The sequence below is a fragment of the Podarcis raffonei genome, chromosome Z (genome assembly GCF_027172205.1).
Source record: "Podarcis raffonei isolate rPodRaf1 chromosome Z, rPodRaf1.pri, whole genome shotgun sequence".
NCBI classification, from domain to species: Eukaryota; Metazoa; Chordata; class Lepidosauria; order Squamata; family Lacertidae; genus Podarcis; species Podarcis raffonei.
The window spans coordinates 35,592,446-35,618,428 of record NC_070621.1 but is presented as its reverse complement, the minus strand read 5'-3'; the positions used below and the strand labels follow the sequence as shown (position 1 = coordinate 35,618,428).

Genomic DNA, 25,983 nt, shown 5'->3' with positions numbered 1-25,983 from the left:
TGAAGCAGTATTGTGCTCACAAATATCTAAAACAATAGAATATCTTATTGCTATCTGGTTCATTTGAAAGGTGCCTTGCAGTGGCAAATGGCCTACGCCTTTTTACCTACTGGCCACAATGTAGGATCTAAAATAATATTACATTTTGACTAAGTGGCTTCTATGCAAGTCATGCATTGATAAAAGTAGATAATTTGCTCCTTGTGTAATCGCTTCTGAAGTTCTACATTCAAGGTCTTGTAGCACAGTAGTATGCCCACATGGCATTTGTTTATGAGATTTATAAACTTTCGCTTAAAAACCCCAGGACGGTATGCATAAATAACTAAAACAGAATTAATTGTGACATAGTATAATACCACATATCAGACACAAAAAAGTAATCTCTAAAGCTGTTGTTGTTTAGTCGTTTAGTCGTGTCCGACTCTTCATGACCCCATGGACCAGAGCACGCCAGGCACTTCTGTCTTCCACTGCCTCCCGCAGTTTGGTCAGACTCATGTTTGTAGCTTCGAGAACACTGTCCAACCATCTCATCCTCTGTCGTCCCCTTCTTCTTGTGCCCTCAATCTTTCCCAACATCAGGGTCTTTTCCAAGGAGTCTTCTCTTCTCATGAGGTGGCCAAAGTATTGGAGCCTCAGCTTCACGATCTGTCCTTCCAGTGAGCACTCAGGGCTAATTTCCTTAAGAATGGATGTGTTTGATCTTCTTGCAGTCCATGGGACTCTCAAGAGTCTCCTATAGCACCATAGTTCAAAAGCATCAATTCTTCGGCGATCAGCCTTCTTTATGGTCCAGCTTTCACTTCCATACATCACTACTGGGAAAACCATGGCTTTAACTATACGGACCTTTGTTGGCAAGGTGATGTCTCTGCTTTTTAAGATGCTGTCTAGGTTTGCCATCGCCTTTCTCCCAAGGAGCATGCGTCTTTTAATTTCGTGACTGCTGTCGCCATCTGCAGTAATCAGGGAGCCCAAGAAAGTAAAATCTCTCACTGCCTCCATTTCTTCCCCTTCTATTTGCCAGGAGGTGATGGGCCCAGTGGCCATGATCTTCGTTTTTTTTATGTTGAGCTTCAGACCATATTTTGTGCTCTCCTCTTTCACCCTCATTAAAAGGTTCTTTAATTCCTCCTCACTTTCTGCCATCAAGGTTGTGTCATCTGCATATCTGAGGTTGTTGATATTTCTTCTGGCGATCTTAATTCCGGCTTGGGATTCATCCAGCCCAGCCTTTCGCATGATGAATTCTGCATATAAGTTAAATAAGCAGGGAGACAATATACAGCCTTGTCGTACTCCTTTCCCAATTTTGAACCAATCAGTTGTTCCATATGCAGTTCTAACTGTAGCTTCTTGTCCCACATAGAGATTTCTCAGGAGACAGATGAGGTGATCAGGCACTCCCATTTCTTTAAGAACTTGCCATAGTTTGCTGTGGTCGACACAGTCAAAGGCTTTTGCATAGTCAATGAAGCAGAAGTAGATGTCTTTCTGGAACTCTCTAGCTTTCTCCATAATCCAGCGCATGTTTGCAATTTGGTCTCTGGTTCCTCTGCCTCTTCTAAATCCAGCTTGCACTTCTGGAAGTTCTCGGTCCACATACTGCTTAAGCCTGCCTTGTAGAATTTTAAGCATAACCTTGCTAGCGTGTGAAATGAGTGCAATTGTGCGGTAGTTGGAGCATTCTTTGGCACTGCCCTTCTTTGGGATTGGGATGTAGACTGATCTTCTCCAATCCTCTGGCCACTGCTGAGTTTTCCAAATTTGCTGGCATATTGAGTGTAGCACCTTAACAGCATCATCTTTTAAAATTTTAAATAGTTCAGCTGGAATACCATCACTTCCACTGGCCTTGTTATTAGCAGTGCTTTCTAAGGCTCATTTGACTTCACTCTCCAGGATGTCTGGCTCAAGGTCAGCAACCACACTAACTGGGGTATACGAGGGTTATAACTGGGGTATCTCTAAAGCTAACCACACTAACTGGGGTATAACTGGGGTATCTCTAAAGCTATCAACACCTAATACCTATGATCACAGAAGCAGGCAATAAAGACTAACTGGCATAATGTTATCCCTTCCAAAGACATGAACAAATAAATGCATCTTCCTCTGCTAATGAAATGTGGTGCTAGACTCAGCCTGGAAGACAGTTTGTTCCAGAGATAAAGCACTGCTTCAGAGAAAGTACTCTCACATTTTGCATCCTCCTAACTTTCATCAGGTGAAGGAATCTCAAGTAGAACTTCCCCTGTCAATCTTAGTACAAAGGATTTTGTGTCTAGTCATTGAAAAGAACCAATGTGTAGAGTGGCTAAAATGCTGAGAAGGCCAAATTTAATTCCAGCTCATCCCTGATGATCAGAGGGTGGCATTGGGCAGTCACTTTCTCAAAGCAAAACCACCCTGACATGTTTGTTTTCAGGATAAAATATTCTAACCCTGTGAGTGCTGCTCTAGGTTCCTTGGAGAAAGGGCAATAGTGACATGTGAGAAATTCTAAAAAAACAACATTTGACTGTCTTTATATATCACATTTCTTTAAAATTGAGGACAACTGGATTCATTATGATTAAAATACTGTGCATTTGAAGCTGTGATTAACAGCCAAGAACTGACAAGGTAACAGCAACATCCTTCAACTTGGGCCACTTCTTTGTATTAACAGTTTGTTATACTATACAACCCCCTCCCACATACATGTGATTGACTCATGTGTGACCGTGTATATATGCAGTGCTGGTAAGTAAGTAGGTAGATAGATAGATAGATAGATAGATAGATAGATAGATAGAAAGATTCAAAACAGGAAATGGTGGGAGAGAACTGGAGAGTCATTGTGGCTTGCAAGGAGACCCCAGAACCCAAAAAGGACTTCAGTGAAAGCGGAGGAAGCTCTAAAGTGACAGGAGATACAGTGGGGCTTGTTTTGGCTGCTCAGCCTCCCAGCCTCGCAACTGATGTGCAGCAGCAGCAGTAGCAGTAGCAGCAGCAGTCATTTTTCTGCACAGCTTCTAGCCAGCCCCGCTTCAACCATGGTTGAAGAGGGAGTTGTGTGGAAAGAGCATGGGAGGGAGAGCTGGAGAGCAGAAAAAAGTGGATGTTTAGAGGCTTTTTAGGGGGTATTCCCCACAGTCACGTGAATATTTTTTCCTAAAAAGCATTGGGTCAGTTTTTGTTTTTTTAGCATAGATGTCATTTAAGCTTCAATTACATATTTTAGTACGTTTCCAAGCACAATTCAAAGTGTTGGTGTTGACCTTTAAAGCCCTAAACGGCCTCGGCTCAGTATACCCAAAGGAGCATCTCCACCCCCCATCGTTCTGCCCGGACGCTGAGGTCCAGCGCCGAGGGCCTTCTGGTGGTTCCCTCACTGCAAGAAGCAAAGCTACAGGGAACCAGACAGAGGGCCTTCTCCACAGTAGCGCCCGTCCTGTGGAACGCCCTCCCATCAGATGTTAAAGAGATAAACAACTAACTGACATTTAGAAGACATCTGAAGGCAGCCCTGTTCAGGGAAGTTTTTAATGTGTGACATTTTAATGTATTTTTAATCTTTGTTGGAAGCCTCCCAGAGTGGGCAGGGTTCAAATAGATAGATAGATAGATAGATAGATAGATAGATAGATAGATAGATAGATAGACTGACTCCTGAGGTGTCCACTTCTGCTGTTACTTTGGTGCAAAGTAGATTTCACAGACACTTTTGTTCTTTATGACCTGTAGTACAAGCAAAAGCATTGGATAAAATTCCTGGTTGTTTAAAACTATATGTTAGGTTGATTACTATAGTTGACCAAGTAATAATCCATTTACGTAGCATGTGAACATTAGTTACTTCTGAGTGAAGCCACCTTCAGTTCCTAAACATGTGAATTAAGTTTTAAGATTAGGTTGAGGTGGTGTTCCTAGGAGAAGGGGGAATTGTTATTGTGTGTATTTGAAAATCCATACTTGAAACAACCCGAAAACACCCAAATCCATTATCCTTGCACATATCAGAAGTAATTCTGCTGGATTGAATAAAGATTTACCTGGCTGTAGATCACTGAACATAGACTTCATAAAGTGATTTTGAACTAAATGTTTTGCCTAAGGCTGTGCTTTTTATTTTCAGCATACATTCTGACTCCTTCTCTGCCTTTATATTACAATATAATCTGTTTGCTTTGTGTAAAATTTCATTCAAATGCTCCTTTTCAGGAAACTGTGAAGCTTCAATCAAAAGCTATTTCCACCCTTTTCTACCTACTATAGATAGATGCTCACTTGTTTTATATCTTTATTTTTGAAACGTATTCATGGTAGCTAAGCCTTCCACAGCTCTTCCCTATTTCAAACAATAAATTAATCTTAGCATAATATCTCATTGTCCTTCTTAAGGCTTATCCCGATTTTGAATAGCTGCTTTTTTCCTATATTTGTTTTGGGAAGAGAGTGTTACTATCAAACTACATGTTATATACATATGTGGGAATTTAACCTCCAATGCCTTATTTAAAAGGAGAATTACTTCAAAGGGGGAATCAAGAAAGAAGTATGGTGAGAAGGCCATACTATTCACACACACCCTTCTGGTTGGCTATACGCTAATTAATTGCAATAGAGCTCAATGTCATGGCTTTTCTGTCTGTAGGATTTACAATATATGTTTGAAAAGCCACTTCATTTATAACATTGCATTGTCATTGAGTATTCACAGTTTTCTATTGTATTGAGCATGTTTTAGGAACTCTTTGCCAAGCTGTATCAAAATAGGTGTATATACACCTAGTGTATAACTGTACATGGGTGTTCTCTTTTCCTCTCTGTAAGAGGGAGAAATCAATTCTGTGCACATACTTCTGACATTGAAGCATTAGGTTCTAATAAAAAATCTGTTTAACTTGACAGTGTATGGAGATTTCTCCTGTTCAGGTGGCAATTATAGATCATAGCTTGGCTAAAAGACCTCTTGCTATAATAATCTGGATACTGCTATTAAGAACAGGTTAAGTAAGAAGAGGATGATTGAAAGGCTGCCTTCTATTTGAAGTTTTTCTTTTCAGAATGTGTATACCTATTTGCATATACAAATTAGGTAAGTTAATTATTAATATAAGGTTTTAATTGGATAATCAATATACCCATCAAACCTAATAAAGGTCAGAATTAGATGTTTAAAATTCATTTAGAAAAGTCACACTTTGTAATTAGGTTACTTATTATAACAGACTAATTAGCTTAATATTCTTATTTGTGCATGAAAATTGGAGCATCACATTTTCATTTAGATGAAGCATTAAGATGAATTATATATTCTAATGAACTACAGTTTTTTGGAGTTATATCTTAGAATCAAATGAAGTTTCACATCTAATATGAGTGAGATGAAATTTAATGACAGATAGGAAAGAGGAGTTTCCAGTCTTTGCTGCCACAGTGTGCTATTGTAAGCCTCTGAGATTAAAAACTCACCTGTTATCTTGAAGCAATATTATTGCTAACGATTCACCATGAGTTGTATAGGTTAGTGACATACAGGTAACTCACATCTTAAGCAGAATTAACGTTCTGGGAATGGGGCGCGTATGCAAAAAGCATATACTCAAAAACCACCGCATAACCAATCTTATCTTCAAGAAGTGGCACGTCAGATGGGTCTTGAGCCCTTCCGTCTAAGCAAGGCAGAGAGTTTGTAAGCTCTCCATCTTGCTTACTGTGCTCTGGGAGGCTCTAGCTAGATCTATAAGGATGACTGAGTGCCTGCACGATCTTGTGAGAGCATCCCAGAGCACAGTAAGCAAGTGTGAAAGTTTCAAAGCTGTGTCAATGCCAAGTAAAGCTTGTACAAAATGAGCTTTTAAGCTCTTTGCCTTCCATGCATTTAATTTATGTGATTTCAACTAGCCGCGTAAAGTTGAAATGCGGGTAAATGCGTGTAAGTTGCAAGTTACCTGTACTTTAATCTTTATGTGAAACCTCTTTGATTTATTTTTTTAAAATTCAAGTGATGTATAAAATTTATGAAATAAAAATAATAAAAAGATGATAATAATACTTCATTTGATTATATTGCTTTCCTGTCAGCTCCTATAATCAAATTTCCAAACACCTTCTTGTATGATTAGTTACCATTATTATTACCATTATTATTTAGCACTTTATATAGCTTGGTTAGTATGCCAGCACTTGTAATAAATGCATCCTACTGGTGCCTGCATTTTAATATTAAAGTAGAAACCTAACTTGCTTAAATGGGCTCTTCAAAACCAAATAATCTTTTCCCAGAAAGCAGTGAATAAAAAATGCTAACACTATGCCTATCCATACTAAGAAAAGGAAGCAAAATTTGAGAAACACTTCTAATAAGTGCTAGGCCACAGTATTGCAAATCTCTTCAAATGAAATCCTAAGATTTCTGTTTTGTTTCTTACCGGTGCAAAAAAAGAAAATAATAGCGAAGCTAATAATGAAGTGTAGTAGTTAAGTAGTCAAGACCCTGATTTATTAATTATTTAGTAGACGATTTGCTGCTCTTCATCAGGGAAGCCTACAAAAAAAACAGTGTCCAATTTAACCATCACATACATATAAACTCTTTCAAACCATAACTATCAATGAAACTATGCCTCCTGTGTTATCTAGTTCTTAATGTAGCCTCTTTTTCTGTTTTCTTATTGGTACTTTAGAAAAAGAGCAAGTGAGGGTGAATTGAGTGGAACTGCGCTTGTTTCTAAAATGCTGGAAGTGAGTTTTTGAAATATACAGAATCCCTGTTAGACCAGGACAAGTCTTAGACAAGTTGGACAAGTTAGATTTTCTCAGCATGGCTCTATTATACATATATCTTGAATCCCTTTATACAGCATAAGGACATACCACGCTTCCATGACCTGCTTACCCCCCACCATTCTATCTTCTTGGCCAAATTGGAAAATAGTAGTTTAGAAATGGGTGACCACACAGTTAGAATTACTGTCCTGCTTTTGGGTTTCTCGTAGGCATCTGGTTGATGCAGCCTGATCCAGCAGGCTCTTCTTATGTTAATAAGAAACAGGACACTTCTGAGATCAGAAACTTGCTTTTAGTGATTGAATTCCCATTCCACACCAAGGCAAACCACTGCTTAGCATAGACATGCTAGCTGCTGAAGAGATTGTTGCAGCTTTGCACCCTCCCTAGGTCTTTTAGGTCAGCATAGTAGCGAAATCAATATTTGGCTCAGATTGTCAACCAAACCAGGGATCAGGGTTTAAGGTTTCTCCTCCTTAACCACAACATATAGCCAAGTTTTGCCCTGTGGTTACAAGTCATGCCTAAGGGAGAAAGACCTTAACTATGATCTTGAGTTTGGCCAAGATGCTAAGCCAAAGAATGACTGTCTTTAGAAGCCTGAAGGGGAATCAGTACATATGTGCAGCTGTGGTAAGTAGTACTCTGGCTTATGTTGATGAGCAAACAAGGCCACCATCATGAGCTCACAGTCCATTCAAAGGGGTGGGGATTGCTGGTTCCACTCTTACCCCCTGCTTTCTTCATTTTAGCATCCTATTTTTTAGGGGGAAATGGTTGCTATCATTAAACAATTAGATGTCAAACATCCTTTTTGGTCTTTTGAAAAGGACCCAGAAACCCAGTAGCAAATCTCAGTCTGCTTTCTGCCTACCCCTGCTGTAGACCATCAAATTCCACTTGATTCTCACTTTGTGTTGGCTCAGAAATTAAACCTGTTGGGAGAGGGGGACATGGTTGACTGAATTCCCCATCTGTTCAAAGGGAGGTCTGATTATTTTCAGTGACAGGACTGGAACACTGTTTAGAAATCTTGTAAGTAGCAAAAGCATAAATCAGATGGTCCATAGGGAAATAACGCACTTGTAACAGTTATAAAAATCTGTCAATGCCTCTTCCTCCCCCTTTTAATAAAGTGTAGGATCAACTCAAAATAATGAAATTCCCTTGGTATCATTTTGATGGACAATGACCTCATAATACAAATAAACCCTTGCATAATGCACAATTGTGGTCAGTGACCTAGAGCACTTATGCAATGAATCATTAAAAAAAGAGTAAGGCATCTGAAATGCAGTAAAAGATCACATCTGACAACTGTCACTGGTTTCAATCAAATACTTTTAGGTGCTTATATGGCTTAGTCTGGCTGAATGCTGTTGTGAGACTAGAAGCTTTTAATGATTTTATCTGCCTGTGGCATTATTTGTGTATCCCCAATAATGTTCCTACAGATTCATGACTGGCTGTGAACATGGCTTAAAAATATAATGGAGTCATTTCCCCTCCTAATGTCAAAGGGAAAAAAACAGTTTTGGTTAAGCTAGTATTAATTAAATATTTTTCCTCCCATAAACCTGGTCAAAGGAGGGTTTTTCTTCATTTGTTTTGGTTCTGTGTTAAATAACTAACAATAATTCCAAATTGCATATATTTGGAAAACATCTCAAATTATGAATAAAAGTGCAGTAATTAGTATATGGCCCTCAGAAATTACAAAGTGGTATACACATCTATGGGACGCGGGTGGCGCTGTGGGTAAAACCTCAGCTCCTAGGACTTGCCGATCGCATGGTCGGCGGTTTGAATCCCCGCGGCGGGGTGCGCTCCCGTTGCTCGGTCCCAGCGCCTGCCAACCTAGCAGTTCGAAAGCACCCCCGGGTGCAAGTAGATAAATAGGGACCGCTTACTAGCGGGAAGGTAAATGGCATTTCCGTGTGCGGCTCTGCCTCGCCAGGGTAGCTTTGTCATGCTGGCCACGTGACCCGGAAGTGTCTGCGGACAGCGCTGGCTCCTGGCCTATAGAGTGAGATGAGCGCACAACCCTAGAGTCTGTCAAGACTGGCCCGTACGGGCAGGGGTACCTTTACCTTTACCTATACACATCTATATTATGTTTATTGCACTTTTCTTGCTAATTTTTTGTTACTATTTCATTAATCATAAAATGTCCCAGTTTGCACACAATGTTAAGCCAAATGATGGTTTTTGGAGGATGTGTGAGCTCCTAGATAGGAGGCAAACTAAGGCCTGGGGGCCAGATCTGGCCCAATCGCCTTCTAAATCCATTCCGCAGACAGTCTGGGAATCCGTGTTTTTACATGAGTAGAATGAGTAGATTTTATTTAAAATGCATCTCTGAGTTATATGTGGGGCCTGCCTGGTGTTTTTACCAGATACCTTCTATACCTTCTCTCTGAAGAAGTGTGCATGCACACGAAAGCTCATACCAATAACTAACTTAGTTGGTCTCTAAGGTGCTACTGGAAGGAATTTTTTTTATTTTGTTCTGATGTATTGCATGAAGAGTGTTTTTGCACATAATCCACAAGCTGTTTCTAATCTTGCAGATGAGCTCGGTGAAAATGTTACGGCCTCGCCTCAATGGCATCCTTTTCAAACTTACATTTGAAGAGCACATAAACAATATCAAGCCTGGCATCATGGCAGTAACAATCGCCTGTGAGGAACTGAAGAAGAGTGAAAATTTTAGCAGACTGTTGGAACTTGTGCTACTGATAGGAAACTACATGAATTCAGGCTCAAGAAATGCTCAGTCACTTGGCTTTAATATTAGCTTTCTTTGCAAGGTAAGCCTAAGCTACACAAAAATACGTAACTGTTGGTGGTAGTGTTGAATATCTTTAAATGTTGCTATAATGTTGCCTCTGGTTCCTGAATATTTACCTATACAGTCTTATTTCTTGGCAGATATTAGCTTGGAAATAATACTTTAAGAGCAGCTAACAAGTTGTTACCTGGCACTTGCCCCTCTTGCACAGGTGACCTTCTTATGCAAGTAGTGAGATGGAAGGTCTGTTTGTTAACATTGCTTACTCTTATAGATCAATAAATGTTTCTGCTAGGCTGATATGTGAACGTTCAACCCAAGGAAAGAATCCTGAATTTCACTGAAAAGTATCTGGTAGAGTTGGGACGGAAACACCATATTCCTGTGTAGCATCAATGAAGTTAATAATAAAATACTGAATTTTTCCGTGTATAAGACTATATTTTTTCCTAAATTTTTGAAGTTTAAAGATGTCGTTTTATACATGGATAGTGCATAGTGCATTTTCTTAATTTTGAGTCCCCAATAATAGGGGGCGTCTTATACACGGGGGGGGGTGTTATACACAGAAAAATATGGTGATATATCTAATACTGATTGGAAAGTTCTAGAAGTTTTTCTTAAATCTGATTAAAATATGTTTTGAAATATCCAGTTGAAAAATGTTTTATAAAGAAGTCTGCTCAACTGTGGATTCAAGTGGGGTGTTTGGGTACAATATTTCTTAGAAGCCCCACACAAAGTTTTGTTATTTACATTGTGAAATAGATAGAAAACACTATGTAATCGCTTCACATATTTTGGGTTTTTTTCTTTTAAATTATTATTTTAAACCACAGTGAAAAATTATTTGGGTGAATGTAAAAGATTACAACATCATTTGGAAATGCATGTTATGAAAATGGTTACTCTTTAAATCTTTTTGTATACCGAGACATGTAGATGAATCAATCATGGATTAACCTGGTTTTAAGGTCTCCCTCCCCCATCCCCATGTGCACTGCTAAATTTGAAGCATGGGGAATTAGTCGCAACTATCTTGGTCCCAAATTTTACATACAGTATGTTTGTGTGTGTATTAAAAATTCTGTATGTAAAAATTGATATTGTCAACAAGATTGTACATATGTGTTACAGGGCATATAAAGCTACCCAATAGTTAATAAGCTTGCCTACTTTGACCAGCAGCTATTTAATTTTGAAATCATACGACTGACCTATAAAATTGTGAAGTAAATAGAGGAATCTATCCCTAGTTCAGTTTTATTGTCCTGTAGGATAAAGGCTCAGGGTATTTGATCTGGCCTGCTCTATATGTGCCAAAATAGACATTTGTTGGCCTGTTAAAAAATTTCCCGTTCTGATATTCAGTTGGCACAATTTAAAATCCAAGCTAAGTAAACATATCTAATGGGAAAAAGTTAATTTCCACAGATAAGTAACCCTTTTATGATCGGATTTAATTTTTAATATACCAAACTGAAAACTTACATAATTCTTCATATATTCAAAGTCCATTATGGCTACTTCAGCAAAAATTGCTTCACAGATCTTGTAGTCAAAAATAACATTACAGGGGAAATTTAATAACTTAATATCAAACAGTTACAACTGGCCTTCTCAGTTCTGTAGGTCTAAAAAATAGTTTTGCAAAATGCTAGTCTGACATAAGCAGTAACACACACACACACATATATTTCAGTATAGGATCATGGATTTATGAATACGTTATTTCAGAGATGGTGAACCAACAGTTCTAAGTAATCCATTAGAAGGGCTAGGTGGAAATCCAAGTAATGAACAATTACATCTCTGCAGTAGCTGTCTCAAATTGCTTCACCATGTAGCAAGATACAGTTTTAGCAATAAAAGGTTTGACATCGGTTCTAACAAACTCTTAGTATGATAGTTTAGTATGAATAAGTAAATGAAATGTTAAGTGTCTCAAAATGAGTGTGCCATAGAGTATTTTCATTAAAACAAAGTCTTAAGTACATAAGTGAAAGAACATGGCTGTATGAAATGACAATCCAGGACCCTGCCTTTCAGAGAACACCACCACTGGGATAATATCCTGCTTGGGATACTTATATAAGAGTCATGCTGTCTATATAAAATAGCACTGGGATTTTTTGATTACCAAGTGGGGTTGGAGAGAGAATGAGAACAGCAAAATTTTATATGCTAATTTATATGTGTATATGCAAATCTAGAAATAATTACTGTAATTTTAAAAGTAATACAAAACATCTTACCATAATGGGGAAGACCGGCCAAGTAACCTGTGCATCTCATAGTCTCATGCCCTTGCTCCCTCTTCTTATCATTCTTATCATTCTCTTTAAACTGGATTTGAACTGGAGAGCCTTTCAAATACAGTGGAGCCTTGGGTTACGTTGCCTCCGGCTTACGTCACCCTCGGCTTGCGACCGGCCCAAACCCGGAAGTACCGGAACGGGTTACTTCTGGGTTCATGCACATGCAGAAGCGCTAAATCACTCCGTGCGTGTGCACAGACACAATGCTTTGGGTTGCATCATTTTCGAGTTGTGGCGGGGCCTCTGGAATGGATCCCTGCCATAACCCGAGCTTCCACTGTAGTGGAGTGTCATCTGTAAAGAAGGACATCTGGCCATCCCAATTTAAATATGAGGAAAGTTTGTTCAGGTGCAAGGAGTCCTTCAAATAATTGGTTGCAAACTATTTAGGATTAAATGTCACCAGTAGCACTTTTAGATTGCGCCTGGAAATGTACAGGTAGCTATTGCAGCTGATATAGTATATGTGATGGAGCCACTTTGTCCTGAACATTTCTGGGAAGTTACATTCTGTACCAGCTGGAGCTTTCAAACCTTTTTGTAATGTGGTTTCATGTAGAGCACATAGTAATATAGTCTTGTCTGGATATAAGCAGGGCATGTGCAACTATGGCAAGATCATAGAATCATAGAATCATAGAATCATAGAGTTGGAAGAGACCACAAGGGCCATCGAGTCCAACCCCCTGCCAAGCAGGAAACACCATCAGAGCACTCCTGACATATGGTTGTCAAGCCTCTGCTTAAAGACCTCCAAAGAAGGAGACTCCACCACACTCCTTGGCAGCAAATTCCACTGTCGAACAGCTCTTACTGTCAGGAAGTTCTTCCTAATGTTTAGGTGGAATCTTCTTTCTTGTAGTTTGGATCCATTGCTCCGTGTCCGCTTCTCTGGAGCAGCAGAAAACAACCTTTCTCCCTCCTCTATGTGACATCCTTTTATATATTTGAACATGGCTATCATATCACCCCTTAACCTCCTCTTCTCCAGGCTAAACATGCCCAGCTCCCTTAGCCGTTCCTCATAAGGCATCGTTTCCAGGCCTTTGACCATTTTGGTTGCCCTCCTCTGGACACGTTCCAGTTTGTCAGTGTCCTTCTTGAACTGTGGTGCCCAGAACTGGACACAGTACTCCAGGTGAGGTCTGACCAGAGCAGAATACAGTGGCACTATTACTTCCCTTGATCTAGATGCTATACTCCTATTGATGCAGCCCAGAATTGCATTGGCTTTTTTAGCTGCCGCGTCACACTGTTGGCTCATGTCAAGTTTGTGGTCAACCAAGACTCCTAGATCCTTTTCACATGTAGTGCTCTCAAGCCAGGTGTCACCCATCTTGTATTTGTGCCTCTCATTTTTTTTGCCCAAGTGCATCATCAGCAAGCTTTTTGAAGTGTGTAGGTTAAGATGTTAAGAGGAATGTCTATGATAAGGATTACAGGGTGAAAATAACTAATTGTTAATGAAGCCTCATACATTTTATAATTGCACATTTGCAAAATCTGTCCTGCCTTCTTTTAATGGTTTACACTTCAGCCTGTTCCCATTCTTCACCCTAGCCATAAAACGATGCCCACAGATTTTGCTTATGTTGGGACCTGCGAGCTTCAGTAGCCATCTAGAAAACTGAGATGAGAATCTGTCATTTTGTTTTTTGAAAGAAACATAAGTTATTTCCATCGTAGTCTGCCATTATGTAGTGTACATACAGTTGTATTCATCAAATGCATTTTGCATTGAGGCCAATTAAAAAGTAACAGTTCATAATCATTAAGATTTTTTTTTTAAAGCAACTGAGTCAAAATGTCAAATGAAACTATAATTGTGCCACTAATATACGGTTGTAAGAATCCTCTGTAGGGTATAAATCAACTATAGGTTGCTGATGTGCCTATGAATACTTAACAGAAAAGGCAGATAACTGGAATGAAGATGTTGTTCCAGACACAGTAGGCTTGATGGTAGGCAGAGATTTGCTGTTTATTATTGCTTGCTAGTTCATTATAGTGGTGATCTGCAGCAGTGCTTAAGTGAAAGTCTATTTGCCATTGTTATAGAAACTCATGTCTTCAAATTATTCTAATTACGATCCAAGCACAGGCTGATGTTTTTAAAACAGCCTTCAGTGCAGTTTGTTTAAAAATAAATCATCTATTACTGTTTAATTCATTGAATAATAGTTCTCTCTCAACATTTTTCTTCTCTCCTCGCTACCATGCCCCACTTGTTTCCCATGTATTACATGTTACAAAACCAACAGATAGCACTTTAGGAAGAGGTTTGCAGTGAAAACCCCAAGTTTCAGATTAATGGATGCTATACATGAACACCTTGCCAAATACATTGCTTTGAAATCAGCTACCACAATGCTGGTTGTTTCTGCAAATCTGTCCTTAGACTGTTCTAGTTATGGAGCAGTGGGGAAGGGCATTGTTTAGTGGCAGATGTAGAAATACATCCAGGAAAGCATGTATTAAACCTGCCTAGTGCTAGCTACAAAACTAATGTCTTTATGTTGATTGCAAATCCTTAAAAATGCATTATCTTTCCGGATGTTATATTGCAGCATGTGGTGTTATTGAAGAAAGCGGTGATTTGTAAACAACCCTTGGCAGCGAGCACAGAACTTAATTTTGCTTAAATAAAGGAGACTGCCATTAGAATTCATGTACTGTATTGAGGCTGGCAAGCAGGAGCAGTAGTTTTGATATATGCACTGAAGCGTTCATGATTGTTGATTCACTGAACAGTTAATATTTATACAAATATGATACAGAAAGAAGCAATATTTGAGTGAAAGCAAAACTGCATTAGCAGTCAGGAGCTTACTACATCTTGTTGGTAGTTTTGAAGTGACTAGGTGCTATTTTTCACTTTGAGACATGTAATAGTGCGTGCACTCACACCGCTGTGGGGCAGACCATCAAGTTGAACATGTGGTTGCAAAACATCTAAATATCTGTCTAATAATCAAACCTATAGTTTAGTACAGTAACCACCTTCATTTGGTTAGGAGAATCAGAAGTGTGCCATGAGCTCATATGGTCTAATCTTCCGTTTTGTGTGCAAAATCCTGCCTTTGGCTAATCAGAATCTAAATGGCCAAAATATTGGGAAATTATAGAACAAGAAGGTGGAAATGTGAAATTACAGAGTTATGAGAAATTGAAGTTTAAAGTAAGGGACTGGCTTCATTATTACCAGATAAATGAAGTATTTAAACAGGACAGGAAAATTGGCTTCCAGGTGGAAAAGTCAAAGTTAGAAACAGAATTGTTAGAACCCAATACTAAGAATCTGTCAAGAATGTACAACTTGCTGTTGAAATGGAATACACAGGATGAAACGGTTAAATCAGCTATGATTAAATGGGCACAGGATATCGGACATGACATTATGTTTGCTGACTGGGAACAGTTATGGACCACCGGAATGAAGTTCACGGCATGTAATGCCCTAAGAGAGAATATTATGAAAATGATTTATAGGTGGTACATGACCCCAGTCAAGCTTGCAAAAATCTACCACTTGCCCAATAATAAATGTTGGAAGTGTAATGAATCTGAAGGTACTTTCTATCACCTTTGGTGGACGTGCCCAAGGATTAAGGCCTTCTGGGAAATGATCTATAATGAAATTAAGAAGGTGCTTAAGTGTACCTTTCATAAGAAACCAGAGGCTTTTCTCCTGGGCATGGTGGGTCAATTGGTGTCAAAGAAAGATAGGATGTTTTTTATGTATGCTACAACAGCAGCAAGAGTCCTCTTAGCAAAGTATTGGAAGACACAAGAACTACCCACGCTGGAAGAGTGGCAGACGAAGGTGATCGACTACATGGGACTGGCGGAGATGATGGGCAGAATCCGTGACCAAGGGAAAGAGACGGTGGAAGAAGACTGGAAGAAATTTAAATTTTATCTTAAAAATTGTTGTAAAATTAGTGAGTGTTAAAATGTTAGGGTAAAGCATAGCAGATTTGCAGCGATAAATGATTGGATAAGTGAAAAAAAGGTTAAAGAAAGGGAATTATAAGTAATTTAGATCAGGGGTTGCTGAAAAAATTTAAAATAGGGATGCAGAAAAGGGAGGCATGGGGAAGTCGTTGAAATTGGGTATAAGAAAAAAATTATGAAATTATACATGTTTATGTGTTTGTTTGTCTGTGTATTGTTTGTTTGTAATGTCTTATAATATATGTTGAAAAACTAATAAAAATTTTATAAAAAAAACAAAACAAAATCCTGCCTTTGGCTAATCAGATCTAACCATAGTGCACCACTACATCTGACTTATGCTAATGGTAATAATAGTTCTCTATCTAGAGAATTAAAAAATATAAATATTTGTTGAACATTGCAGTTAGTGTTAGGCTCAGTGCAGACTGTGATTAGGAGGTCAGGAATGTTATTTTTTTCTTCAGGACCTAAATTATGTTCAGTGCAAATATCAGTGAAATTCAAACATTCCAGTATGTAAACTACTTCTGTGTGTGTGTGTGTTTCTATGTTTGCTTGTTCTTTTTTCAGCCTGTGTAACCTAACCTAAGGATAAAAATCTTGTAAGACCACATTATGTGTCTAGTGTTACCTTGAAAATGGTGTGATTTAGAGCTGGAAGCAGATGCAGGACTGTGGGTAAAATGATGAAAATGTCTCTTTAAAAAGAACAGGAAATGTATTACTAAGGAATAATGCATTTCCCTCCTTATTTTTCTTTTTCCTTTTACAGATTAGAGATACTAAATCCTCTGATCAAAAAACAACACTGTTACATTTTCTGTCTGAAATTTGTGAAGAGAATTATCGGGACATCTTAAAATTCCCAGATGAACTTGAACATGTGGAGAGCGCAAGCAAAGGTATATGGCGAGATAAGGCACTAAGAGTAATTTGTATCTACTTAGGTGTGGAAAGTGCTTGGAACATTTCATTTTAGATTGTAGGATTATGTAACCTGTAAACATTAATAATCCTCGCAGATACATTTTTTCCCTTCTAGATGTTTATTGACCTATGGAAAAGGGAGGAAATGTTTTTCTATGAAGCACTAACAGTAATAACACAGCATAGCACCTTGTAACATTGGTATCATTTTAATGTTTAGCTTGCTAACTACCTTGTTTTATTATCCATATGTGCAATTATAATGCTCACAATGATGATTTTCCTTATCTGTTGCAAAACTACTTAAATCAGTATTAATTGCAGCAACATAATTTTGTAAAACATCTTTTCCACAACACACACTGTTTATTTTTGTAATAATAATAATAATAATAATAATAATAATAATAATAATAATTAATAAATAGATAAATAAAAAACAAAAAACACTGATACAATATTGAAGAACAGTGTTGTTAAATAGATATATATTTACATTAAAATATACCATAATACTACTGATATACTATATAGTAAAGTTTAAAAAGTAATAAATCTATCTATCTAATCTATCTATCTATCTAGGTGAATGCACTGCATATGCAAATACATTTAAAAGCATTGAGATAAATGTTTAAATTAAAAAATTCAATTAAATCATTGCAATTTACCATATTAGCCTAAATAAAATTTATCCACAGCTTTTGAACTGCTGAGCAAAACTTGTAACTTTTTCTGTCATGAATTTGTCAGAATCAGACAATAAATATGTAATTTTTGTTTGATCGGCACCATCAAGTACCATGCTTAAAAATATACTCTGCCTTTGGTTCAGAATACAAGGACGGTATAGTAAATAATGATAAAGATCTGCTGCTGCTTGGGCATATTTGTTTATTTATTTGTTTATGGAAGTTTTCAAATATCTACACATATACACAGCCTTTTTGAAAATAGCTCTGCAAATATTTTGATAAAAAAGCAGAGTAAAGATGTTTATACCCAGTTGCTATTTTCATAAGTATTTGGACCGTATGTATTAATGGATAGTTGTTGGCATCCGTCTGTCTCGGGAGACATTGCAGTGTGCCTCCGGGGGCAAAATCAAACTGCTGGAGAATCACAGCACCTGCTGTGGCTGCAGAGATTGGTAACTCGTAACTGCTGCCTCCCATGTCCAAAGGATAGCAGAGCAATATGTTTGGCACTAGCTTGGCTGAAGGAGTTGCTGGAAGGAGATGTAGAAGGTGCCACCCAACCATATTCGGGACTCTACTCTGGATTTGTGTAGGGTTTACTCCTTGGCTTTTTCTTCTCCTGAAGATATCCCGCAAGACTGCAGAGGTTTAGGGTCAGAGTTTTTCTTCTCCTAGATGGACCATATGGGGTGTTAGGGGAGGGGTGGTACCTCCGGTGGGGGACACACCGTGCACCTTCTGGGGTAGTTTGTCCAGCTTTGGTCCCCATCCTGCACTCAGCTCTTGCCACGTTTGACAGTGGGCACACCCCCGGAAGTTTGACTGGCCAGCTAAAGCAAGTGAGGGTAGTTGATGGGTCTCAAACCCTCACTGACTTAGGGACTTCGCCCTGCACATGAATTGAGCAGATGATACCAATAGTGGGTCCAACAGTCCAGAAGGTGGTTTCTACATGGAAAGTGAAGGGCAAATAGGGCTTGTCAACCTGTGAAGGTACTATATAGTAGCCCCCATCTAATCTAATCGTTTGTAAAGAAATAGCACACAATGTCTGAGGAGCAGAGTCATGCCACTGCATCTGCCCCATAGTGTTTTATTATTACATTGCTGCATGCCTGGGCCCTCATCATCTTTGATATCTGAAGAAGAGACCCTAAACATGAGCTGCTGCTTGTGTCTAAGAGCTCCATTGAGTGATTGAGTGATTAGCAAGGGGAGAGCTTAACAACAGGCCCAGGTTTGAACAACATTCTAAGCCAAATCTTGATTTGTTCAGAATGATACAGGGCAGGGAGGCTAAGTAGCTGCGAGCTCCTCTCAGAGGCAAAGCAGGGTCCCAGTATGCAGATCAGTGCTTGTGCTTAATTTCCCTTCACTAACAGTTTTTTAGTTCCAGATCATAGTGATTTGTATCAGAGCAAATTCACTCCTGACTGCATATCCCAGAATCAAGAATGTTACTTTTACCAAGTTTCAGACAAAAATGATGTCAGTGATAATTCACAAAGTATGTGTGTGTGAGAGAGACAGAGACAGAGACAGAGACAATGACAGAGACAGACAGACAGACAGAGACAGAGAGAATTCAAAAGCAAGTAAAGAGCTAGGTACTTAAATAAATACTAAATATGTTTTCGATAGATCCCGGCTAACTGATTAGTCTACATGGTCATCATAGAGTTTCTTTTTATTTTTAAAATAAACTTATAAAAAAATCTCTTTTACAAAGCCTTACTGGTTACTAGACATGTTTGATAAATCCTTTATTGGTTTTCTCCTGTGGCTAACACTTTAAGTTGCAGCTTTGAGGATTTTTTTGCAGTTTGATTTAAAACCTCTAGTGTGTGAGAGGTCAGCTCAAGGGATTGAACTAAAAGGGTTGGTGAAGTTTAATTAAAACCATTGCATCAGTAGGAGGGGGAAACATTTATTAATGGATCTGAAGTTCCTATTAATCCTAATTTTTTGTATAAATCTGAAGTCGGCTTTGCTTCAGTTAAATTTGTTCCGTTCTATAAGATAAAAGCTAGTTTTCTGTAAACAGTGTTAACTGATAAGCAGCATAAATTATTCCATACTTTAACAACTAAACTCAGGGCTTTAAAGTCCTCTATGCACTAATAGGTAAGAGGTATTCATACAATTCTTTCCACAGCCACCACTGTACTGCACATGAAGGAAATACCTGGAGGAGAGCCTCTGAATGTGATCTCATGCCTTTTATGCAAAATTAATTATGTATAGGGGGAAAATACTTTTTTAACTTAATAGAATTCTAGAATTCTAGAGTTGGAAGGGACCCAGAGGATCATCTAGTCCAACTCCCTCCAATGCATGAATATGTGGTTGTCCCACACGGGGACTGAACCTCCAGCCTTGATATTATTTGCACTGCACTCTAACCAACTGATTTATTATGGATTTAAAATATTTTTTTAGAAGGGTATAAAAATTGTATGGGAAATTGGAAGAAAAGGACAACAAAGTTTCAGATAGCACATAAGATAACCCATCCTGTATGAGCAGCATGGAAGTCATATTTTAATATGAAAAGGTCAGGAGATTGAGAGAATAGATAATAAACATGCCGGAATCATCATTAATCTGTTCTTAAGTCGTAGCAAAATATTTCATCTTATTAAAGAAAGGGGTTAGTTGTATGCCTATAAGCTTATTCAAATGAAAAACAGACACATAATTATTTCAGCTCCAAATGAAGTATCACAAGTTGTGGATATCTCAGTAGTGAATTTGACTGACAGAAATTACTGTATTTTTCGCCCTATAGGGCGCACCTAGTTTTTTTTTGGGGGGGAATAAAGAAAAAAATATTATTCCCCCCCCCCAGGCACGGGGCTGGGACGGGGGAAGCCCGAGCTTCCCCCGACCCCAGAACAGGCTGCTGTCCGCAAGCCTTGGGAGCCCGGCGGGAAGTGGCGCCGGGCTCCCAAGGCTTGCAGAGAGCTTCCTGAAGCCTGGAGAGCGAGAGTGGTCGGTGCGCACCGACCCCTCTTGCTCTCCAGGCTTCAGCGAAAACCTGCATTCGCCCCATAGGACGCACACACGTTTCCCCTTCATTTTTGGAGGGGGAAAATGCGTCCTATAGGGCAAAAAATATGGTAGTCCAAATGGGGCTTCTGACAAACAAGGCTGAGCTATCAGTGTTTGCAAAGGAACTCAGATTTGCAGAAGTACAAATGAAAACAGCTGACCGAGAAATAAGCATGCTCAGTGGTCATCAGGAGCAATGAAATGTTGAGTGTCATTTGGAAAAGATAAATTTGTAAACTGAAAGATGTTGGGAGATAGAATTGACCTCTTTGCATTGCTAGCAGCCATAATATTCTAGAGCATGGCATAGCTAGCTGGAACCTTAAATGGGAGCAATTGTGTTAGAGAATGAGAATGTATCACCAAATTTTTGTTTTACTGCTTATGGTAGCGTTGTTTACACATAAGATGTCATCTCCCAGTAATTATTTTTATTCTGCTTGTGTTGTTAATCCTTGTTTTAGTTTGTTACTGCCCTTTTGTTTGTAATTTTTTGGGAGTTGGTGGCTTTGAGTCACTATCCCTTCTGAGTTTATCCCTCCTCAAACACGGGAATGAAGGATAGTCAGGCTATGCAGTAGTTCAGGTAAAACACTTTTCTCTTTACTCCATAGTGGGGTATATTTGATGTGACTTAACTGGATATCCATAACCCATGAAAATATTAACTGTTCCTATGGGAGAGGACAATGAATTTATAGTTGACATCCACTTATATTTCTTTCTTTGAATGGCTTTTGGGACAGCACATTTTAACTAACAGTTGTTTCTTAGGACTTTGTAAATTGATAACAATTCATTTATGTGCATACATCCTGATGCATGCTCTCATGTATTTACATTATTCATAAGGTTTTCACCAGTTAAGGTTTGAGGAATAATGCATAGATATTATTATTTTTTGTGAGAATATCTATCTAATTGGTTTTAAGTGCTTTTAGTTTCTTTTTATTTCTCTGTGTGTAATTTTATTTCTTACAAACCTTTATTGTGGAGCACCCTGACATATTATGAAGCAGTGTGCAAATGCTGTAAAATAAATTAATAATTTGTTGTGAAAGTATAGTTGTACTCACCTGAAATGTAGTTTTCCTATTCCCAGTTCTAGGTCAGCAGGATGGCTCCACCCCTTTGATCAAAGTCAGGGAGCGAAGTTTTAGAGGTACAGCTCCCATCATGCAGTTCTGCTGCAGCCTTTGTCATGTGCACAGTCGCTATTAGCATCAGGTTCCTCCCTTCTTTGGCACTAAGACCTTTAATAGCAAGAATAGCTTAGTCATTGTCTTTTTTTCACTTTATTTTCTTCTGCTTCACTTTGCCTTTATTCCTTTTTTCTGGAGCACCCTCTGCCTCTACTCCTACTCTCAACTTTTTTAAAGGCTTTATCACTGCCCCCCAACTCAGCAAAGATACAGGGTAGGTTCAGTTAAAGTTTCAGGTGAGTACTACTGTACTTTCACAACCCCTTTCCCTGGTTGTGGCTATGTATATCCAACCAAGGATAACCTTTTGTGGACTCTCTTCAGTGCAAACAGATGCAATAATAAATTTATTTGTCCTTTAGATGCAGCAAGAGCTTGCTTTTCTTGCAACAGAATAACATTTCTACTCCTCTGGAAGGGAATAATAATAATTATATGCTTTTTGTCTTGTTAATAAAAGTGAATAGTAGTCCAGAATACTGTGTTGTGGATCTAAGTGGTTGTGATGGCCATTGCTGCAGATATATATATATATATTAAAAAGCTTTATATTTTATTTTATAAATGGGCAAAAAGAATGGTGACAAGGTTTGGCTTTTTATAATTTGATTATACATCAGGGTGGGAAATATTTGATAAATGTATGCCCCTTATCTTTTCTACCACTGAACCAGAGGTTTGAATTATAAAACACTTAGGATGGTTTCTTTTCAAAGGCTTAAACTGTTGCGAACCAATTAACTGTCACAGTTGTTGAGTCATCGTGTATTGAAATGCAGTCGAGAGAAAAGGTGGGAAGAGGTAATTAATATCTTTCAATGAGAAATATACAGTAAAGGAACAGTAATCAATGGTGCATTGTCATGTAAATGACACTTAATGACATTGATAGAGGAAACATGAGTGGACATTTCAGAGTTCCTTGGTATAGAAATGTCAGCAAGGAACTTCAAGGACGGCTTATTTGTTCAATTTAAACTTTTAATATATTTGTGTATTGGAAGCCTTCAAAGGATGCTCTGTTCAGGATAATTTAATGATAATTAAATTTAATTTTGTTGCTATGAATCTGAAGACAGTGCATATAAAGAAACCATAAGAAAAGTTAATATTTTGTGTTTCATAATTGGATTTTTATTTCTCAATTTTTGGTGATACTGCTTTGAAAATCCTTAATACAGTAAAAATGATTGGTGAGGTGGGAAGAAAAAATGATTAAAAGCACTTTTATGTTATTGGAAAAGCATGTATACTCCACTTTAAAAACAACAACAATATTTCAGGTATTTTCAAAATAATGATGCAGTAAAGATTAGCTGAACTGAAGGTTCTCTACTTGAAGAAGGGTGTTTACTGTGTCACTGATTGTACCTGATTAGACTAGTAACTGGTTCTTGATAGTGAAAGATTGGACATGGGTTATGGGGATGAAATACAACTCTCATTGCTGTCATTCTTCCTCCTGCAAACTCTGCCCCCTCCCCTGCAAAGCAAAATCAATCTCCTGCACAGCAATAATAACTTCGGTTTTTGTGATGGCTCTTGAACAATGAGTAGTGGTGAGAGATAAGTTAACTTAAAAATAAGAAGAAGAGTGGAATTGGGATGACCGCAGCATCTTGGCCATCTTCTGAATATGACCAATATAATAATTTAAACTGAGTTGGGAAAGAAGTTTTTCTCCCCTTTTTTCTAATGTGTCGCTATCTGAATCTCTTGGCAGCAAAGAGTTTGATTTATTCACCCACCTCTACAGCATTATTTAAATTACAGTGGGTAGTGCATCTCTTAGTATTTCCCCTTTCTACAGCTTTAGAAGGCTCTTGGTGAGGCTGACTCCCCCCACCCCCATGTTAGATCTCGCCACTCTACCTCTTTGTGGCCATGTGGTTGGCTGGTCTCCAGTTCAGCTTTATTTATTTTGTTTTCTGAGGCTATCTATTCAGTTCTGCCTATTAGCTTTAGCTACCTGCCCACCTCAACCAACATTTGGTTTAATCCTCTTAAAACATCCAGTAGTTCCAGCTGTCTTAAGAATCTCTTTGCATGTGCTTAGTGAATTTTCTAGTCGGATGGAACTCCCTTACTGTTTAATTTACTCCTGGGACTATGCATGGTCATAGTCAGGATTTCTGTTGGGGGGGAGGGCAGCCAAAATTGTTGAGTTTTTCTAGGAAAACAAAAGAGAACATTTTTGTGGATCTAGGGAAGGCATCACCTCCACCCTTAGCTACATGCATGAGACAATGACAGCATCCAAAAGAAACTTGACTTCCAAGGTGAGCACACCCTTTAGCTACAGAAAAGGAATGAGGGTGAGGCCATCAGGAACACACAGAGGAGGGTTGGCTGTATTATATATTTTTGGACCAAAGGATCTGCAGGGGTGGGGAACTTATGTGGAAAATAAAAATGCTTAGGTGGTCCAGAATCGAAACATGAAAGCCATGAACAAATTTCTGAAAAATCCCTTATACAGTAGAATAAAGTAGGTGGCTGAAGGATAGGTTCTAGACCAGAACAAGATGAATGGGAAAAGTTATTTTGTGAAACTCTGTAGCTGGACTACAGCAGATATTTCATTGGTCAAGGAGGGTTTGATTAGTGAAAGAAATAAAGTATCATCAGTTGCCTGGAAGGTCTTCCCCGCCCCCCCCCCCCAATGAACCCAGTTCTGAGTGATGTTTCCCTTTCTTAATCTCTCCTCTCTGAAGTATAGCAAGAAGAAAATGATATTGCTGAAGGTGTTTGGCTATTTTGTTTTGAAAAAGGCAGCAGAAATACAACTCCACAGAACATAGACTTTGTTTTCTCATTTAAAATAGTTAAGCAGGACAAGTGGGTGCGGTTTATGATGAAGTTTGGGCTTGTATATTTAATTAAGGGTCCTCATAACTTGATTCATGCTGTACCATGTAGTTTTATACACTTCTAGATGCTATTCAGAAAATGGCTACAATTTATTATTGTTCAGATTGTTGTAGTAGTTTAACTGTGTCACCTGAACTGACAGGAATCAGGTCAGTAGCAGTAATCCTTTAATTTATTGGTTTTGCCTTTTTAATGCAGTGCTTACTGTAGGTCTTCCAAATAGTGTGTGCCTTGCTTTGAATGGCTGGATGTTGTAATGCCATAATTAAAAACCATAGCTGTGTTGTCACTATTAAACTAGGGCTTTTTGAACTCAAGTGCTCCCTTTTCCCACTGTCTTTTTTATTTTCACTGGGAGGAAGAAACAGTCCTTTGATATCTGAAGGGGGGTGGGAACCAGACAAAACCTGAAGTGCTAATTAAACTGTTGTGGAACAGTATTACCCTCTTTAGTTGTACACTGACAATTTTAAAGCAGATTCATTTAAACAGGCTTTCTAATCAGAATGCACTGGACCTCTTTATTATTATTTTTCTAATTCAGTGAACAAATTCATTCCTGCACATCTTAAAAATGCAAAACAAGCCAATATGTGCACAAAAAAAGCAAAACCAGGCAATATAAAACCAACCCCCACAGCACACAATCCAACATGTGTATGCACACACAAAAAGCATTTATATCATGAAAGTTTCATTAGTATCTTTATGAGGCTACAGATAAAAGACCTTTCTCAAGGAGCTATGTGTGAGATTAATTCATATAGAAGGTTGTATAGCAGGTAACATTTTTTTTATCTTTAAAAGTCATAAGGCATTTTTTTAAAAAAATGGAACATTTTTAGAAATCTAATATTATCCTATGCTGTGTTCACATGTGGAAGCTTCTTGGCAGCTAGGCTGTAAAAAGATTATTCTTTTTCTGTAGAATTCTCTAGAGTTGTAGAACACACAGTAGTTGTGTGTTGCACTGAGTTGGTTTGCATATTATAGTAATCCATGAGTAGCTAATGCACACAGCTTGATCCCTCCACCCTGCCAGGAGCATCTCATGGCTTATTATGACATGCAAACCAGCTCAGTATAAACAATTGTGTGTTCTACAAGCTTAGAGAATTCTACAGGAAGAAAACAGTTGTAGCATACTTGCCAACAAGTGCTAAATGTGTGAAAGCATGCCTAGTTAGCAAATTACTACAGTTTTTAAAAGGGGGGCCAGACTTCTTTCTCCTGGCTGGAGTGAAGTGGGAGCAACTAAGCAGCATGCTTTATGGTAAGATTATTGTGATATATAAATCAGTTCATTGGCAGACCAACACAATGTATTAGTCTGTCAAGAGTCCTTTCCTCCTCTGATTCCATTTGCAGATTAAAAGGACAGTGCTTTA

General features: G+C 38.3%; 1 protein-coding gene across 6 annotated transcripts in view; it reads left to right on the top strand.

Annotated features, from left to right (window-relative positions):
- Positions 1-25,983, top strand: part of DIAPH2 (diaphanous related formin 2) — a 343,566-nt gene that overhangs the window by 133,308 nt on the left and 184,275 nt on the right. For all 6 annotated transcript variants that reach the window (XM_053374498.1, XM_053374497.1, XM_053374496.1 and 3 more), the window contains 2 exons: positions 9,351-9,590; positions 16,619-16,748. In XM_053374498.1, coding sequence (XP_053230473.1) covers positions 9,351-9,590; positions 16,619-16,748 — 370 coding nt within the window. The remainder of the gene's footprint in view (positions 1-9,350; positions 9,591-16,618; positions 16,749-25,983) is intronic.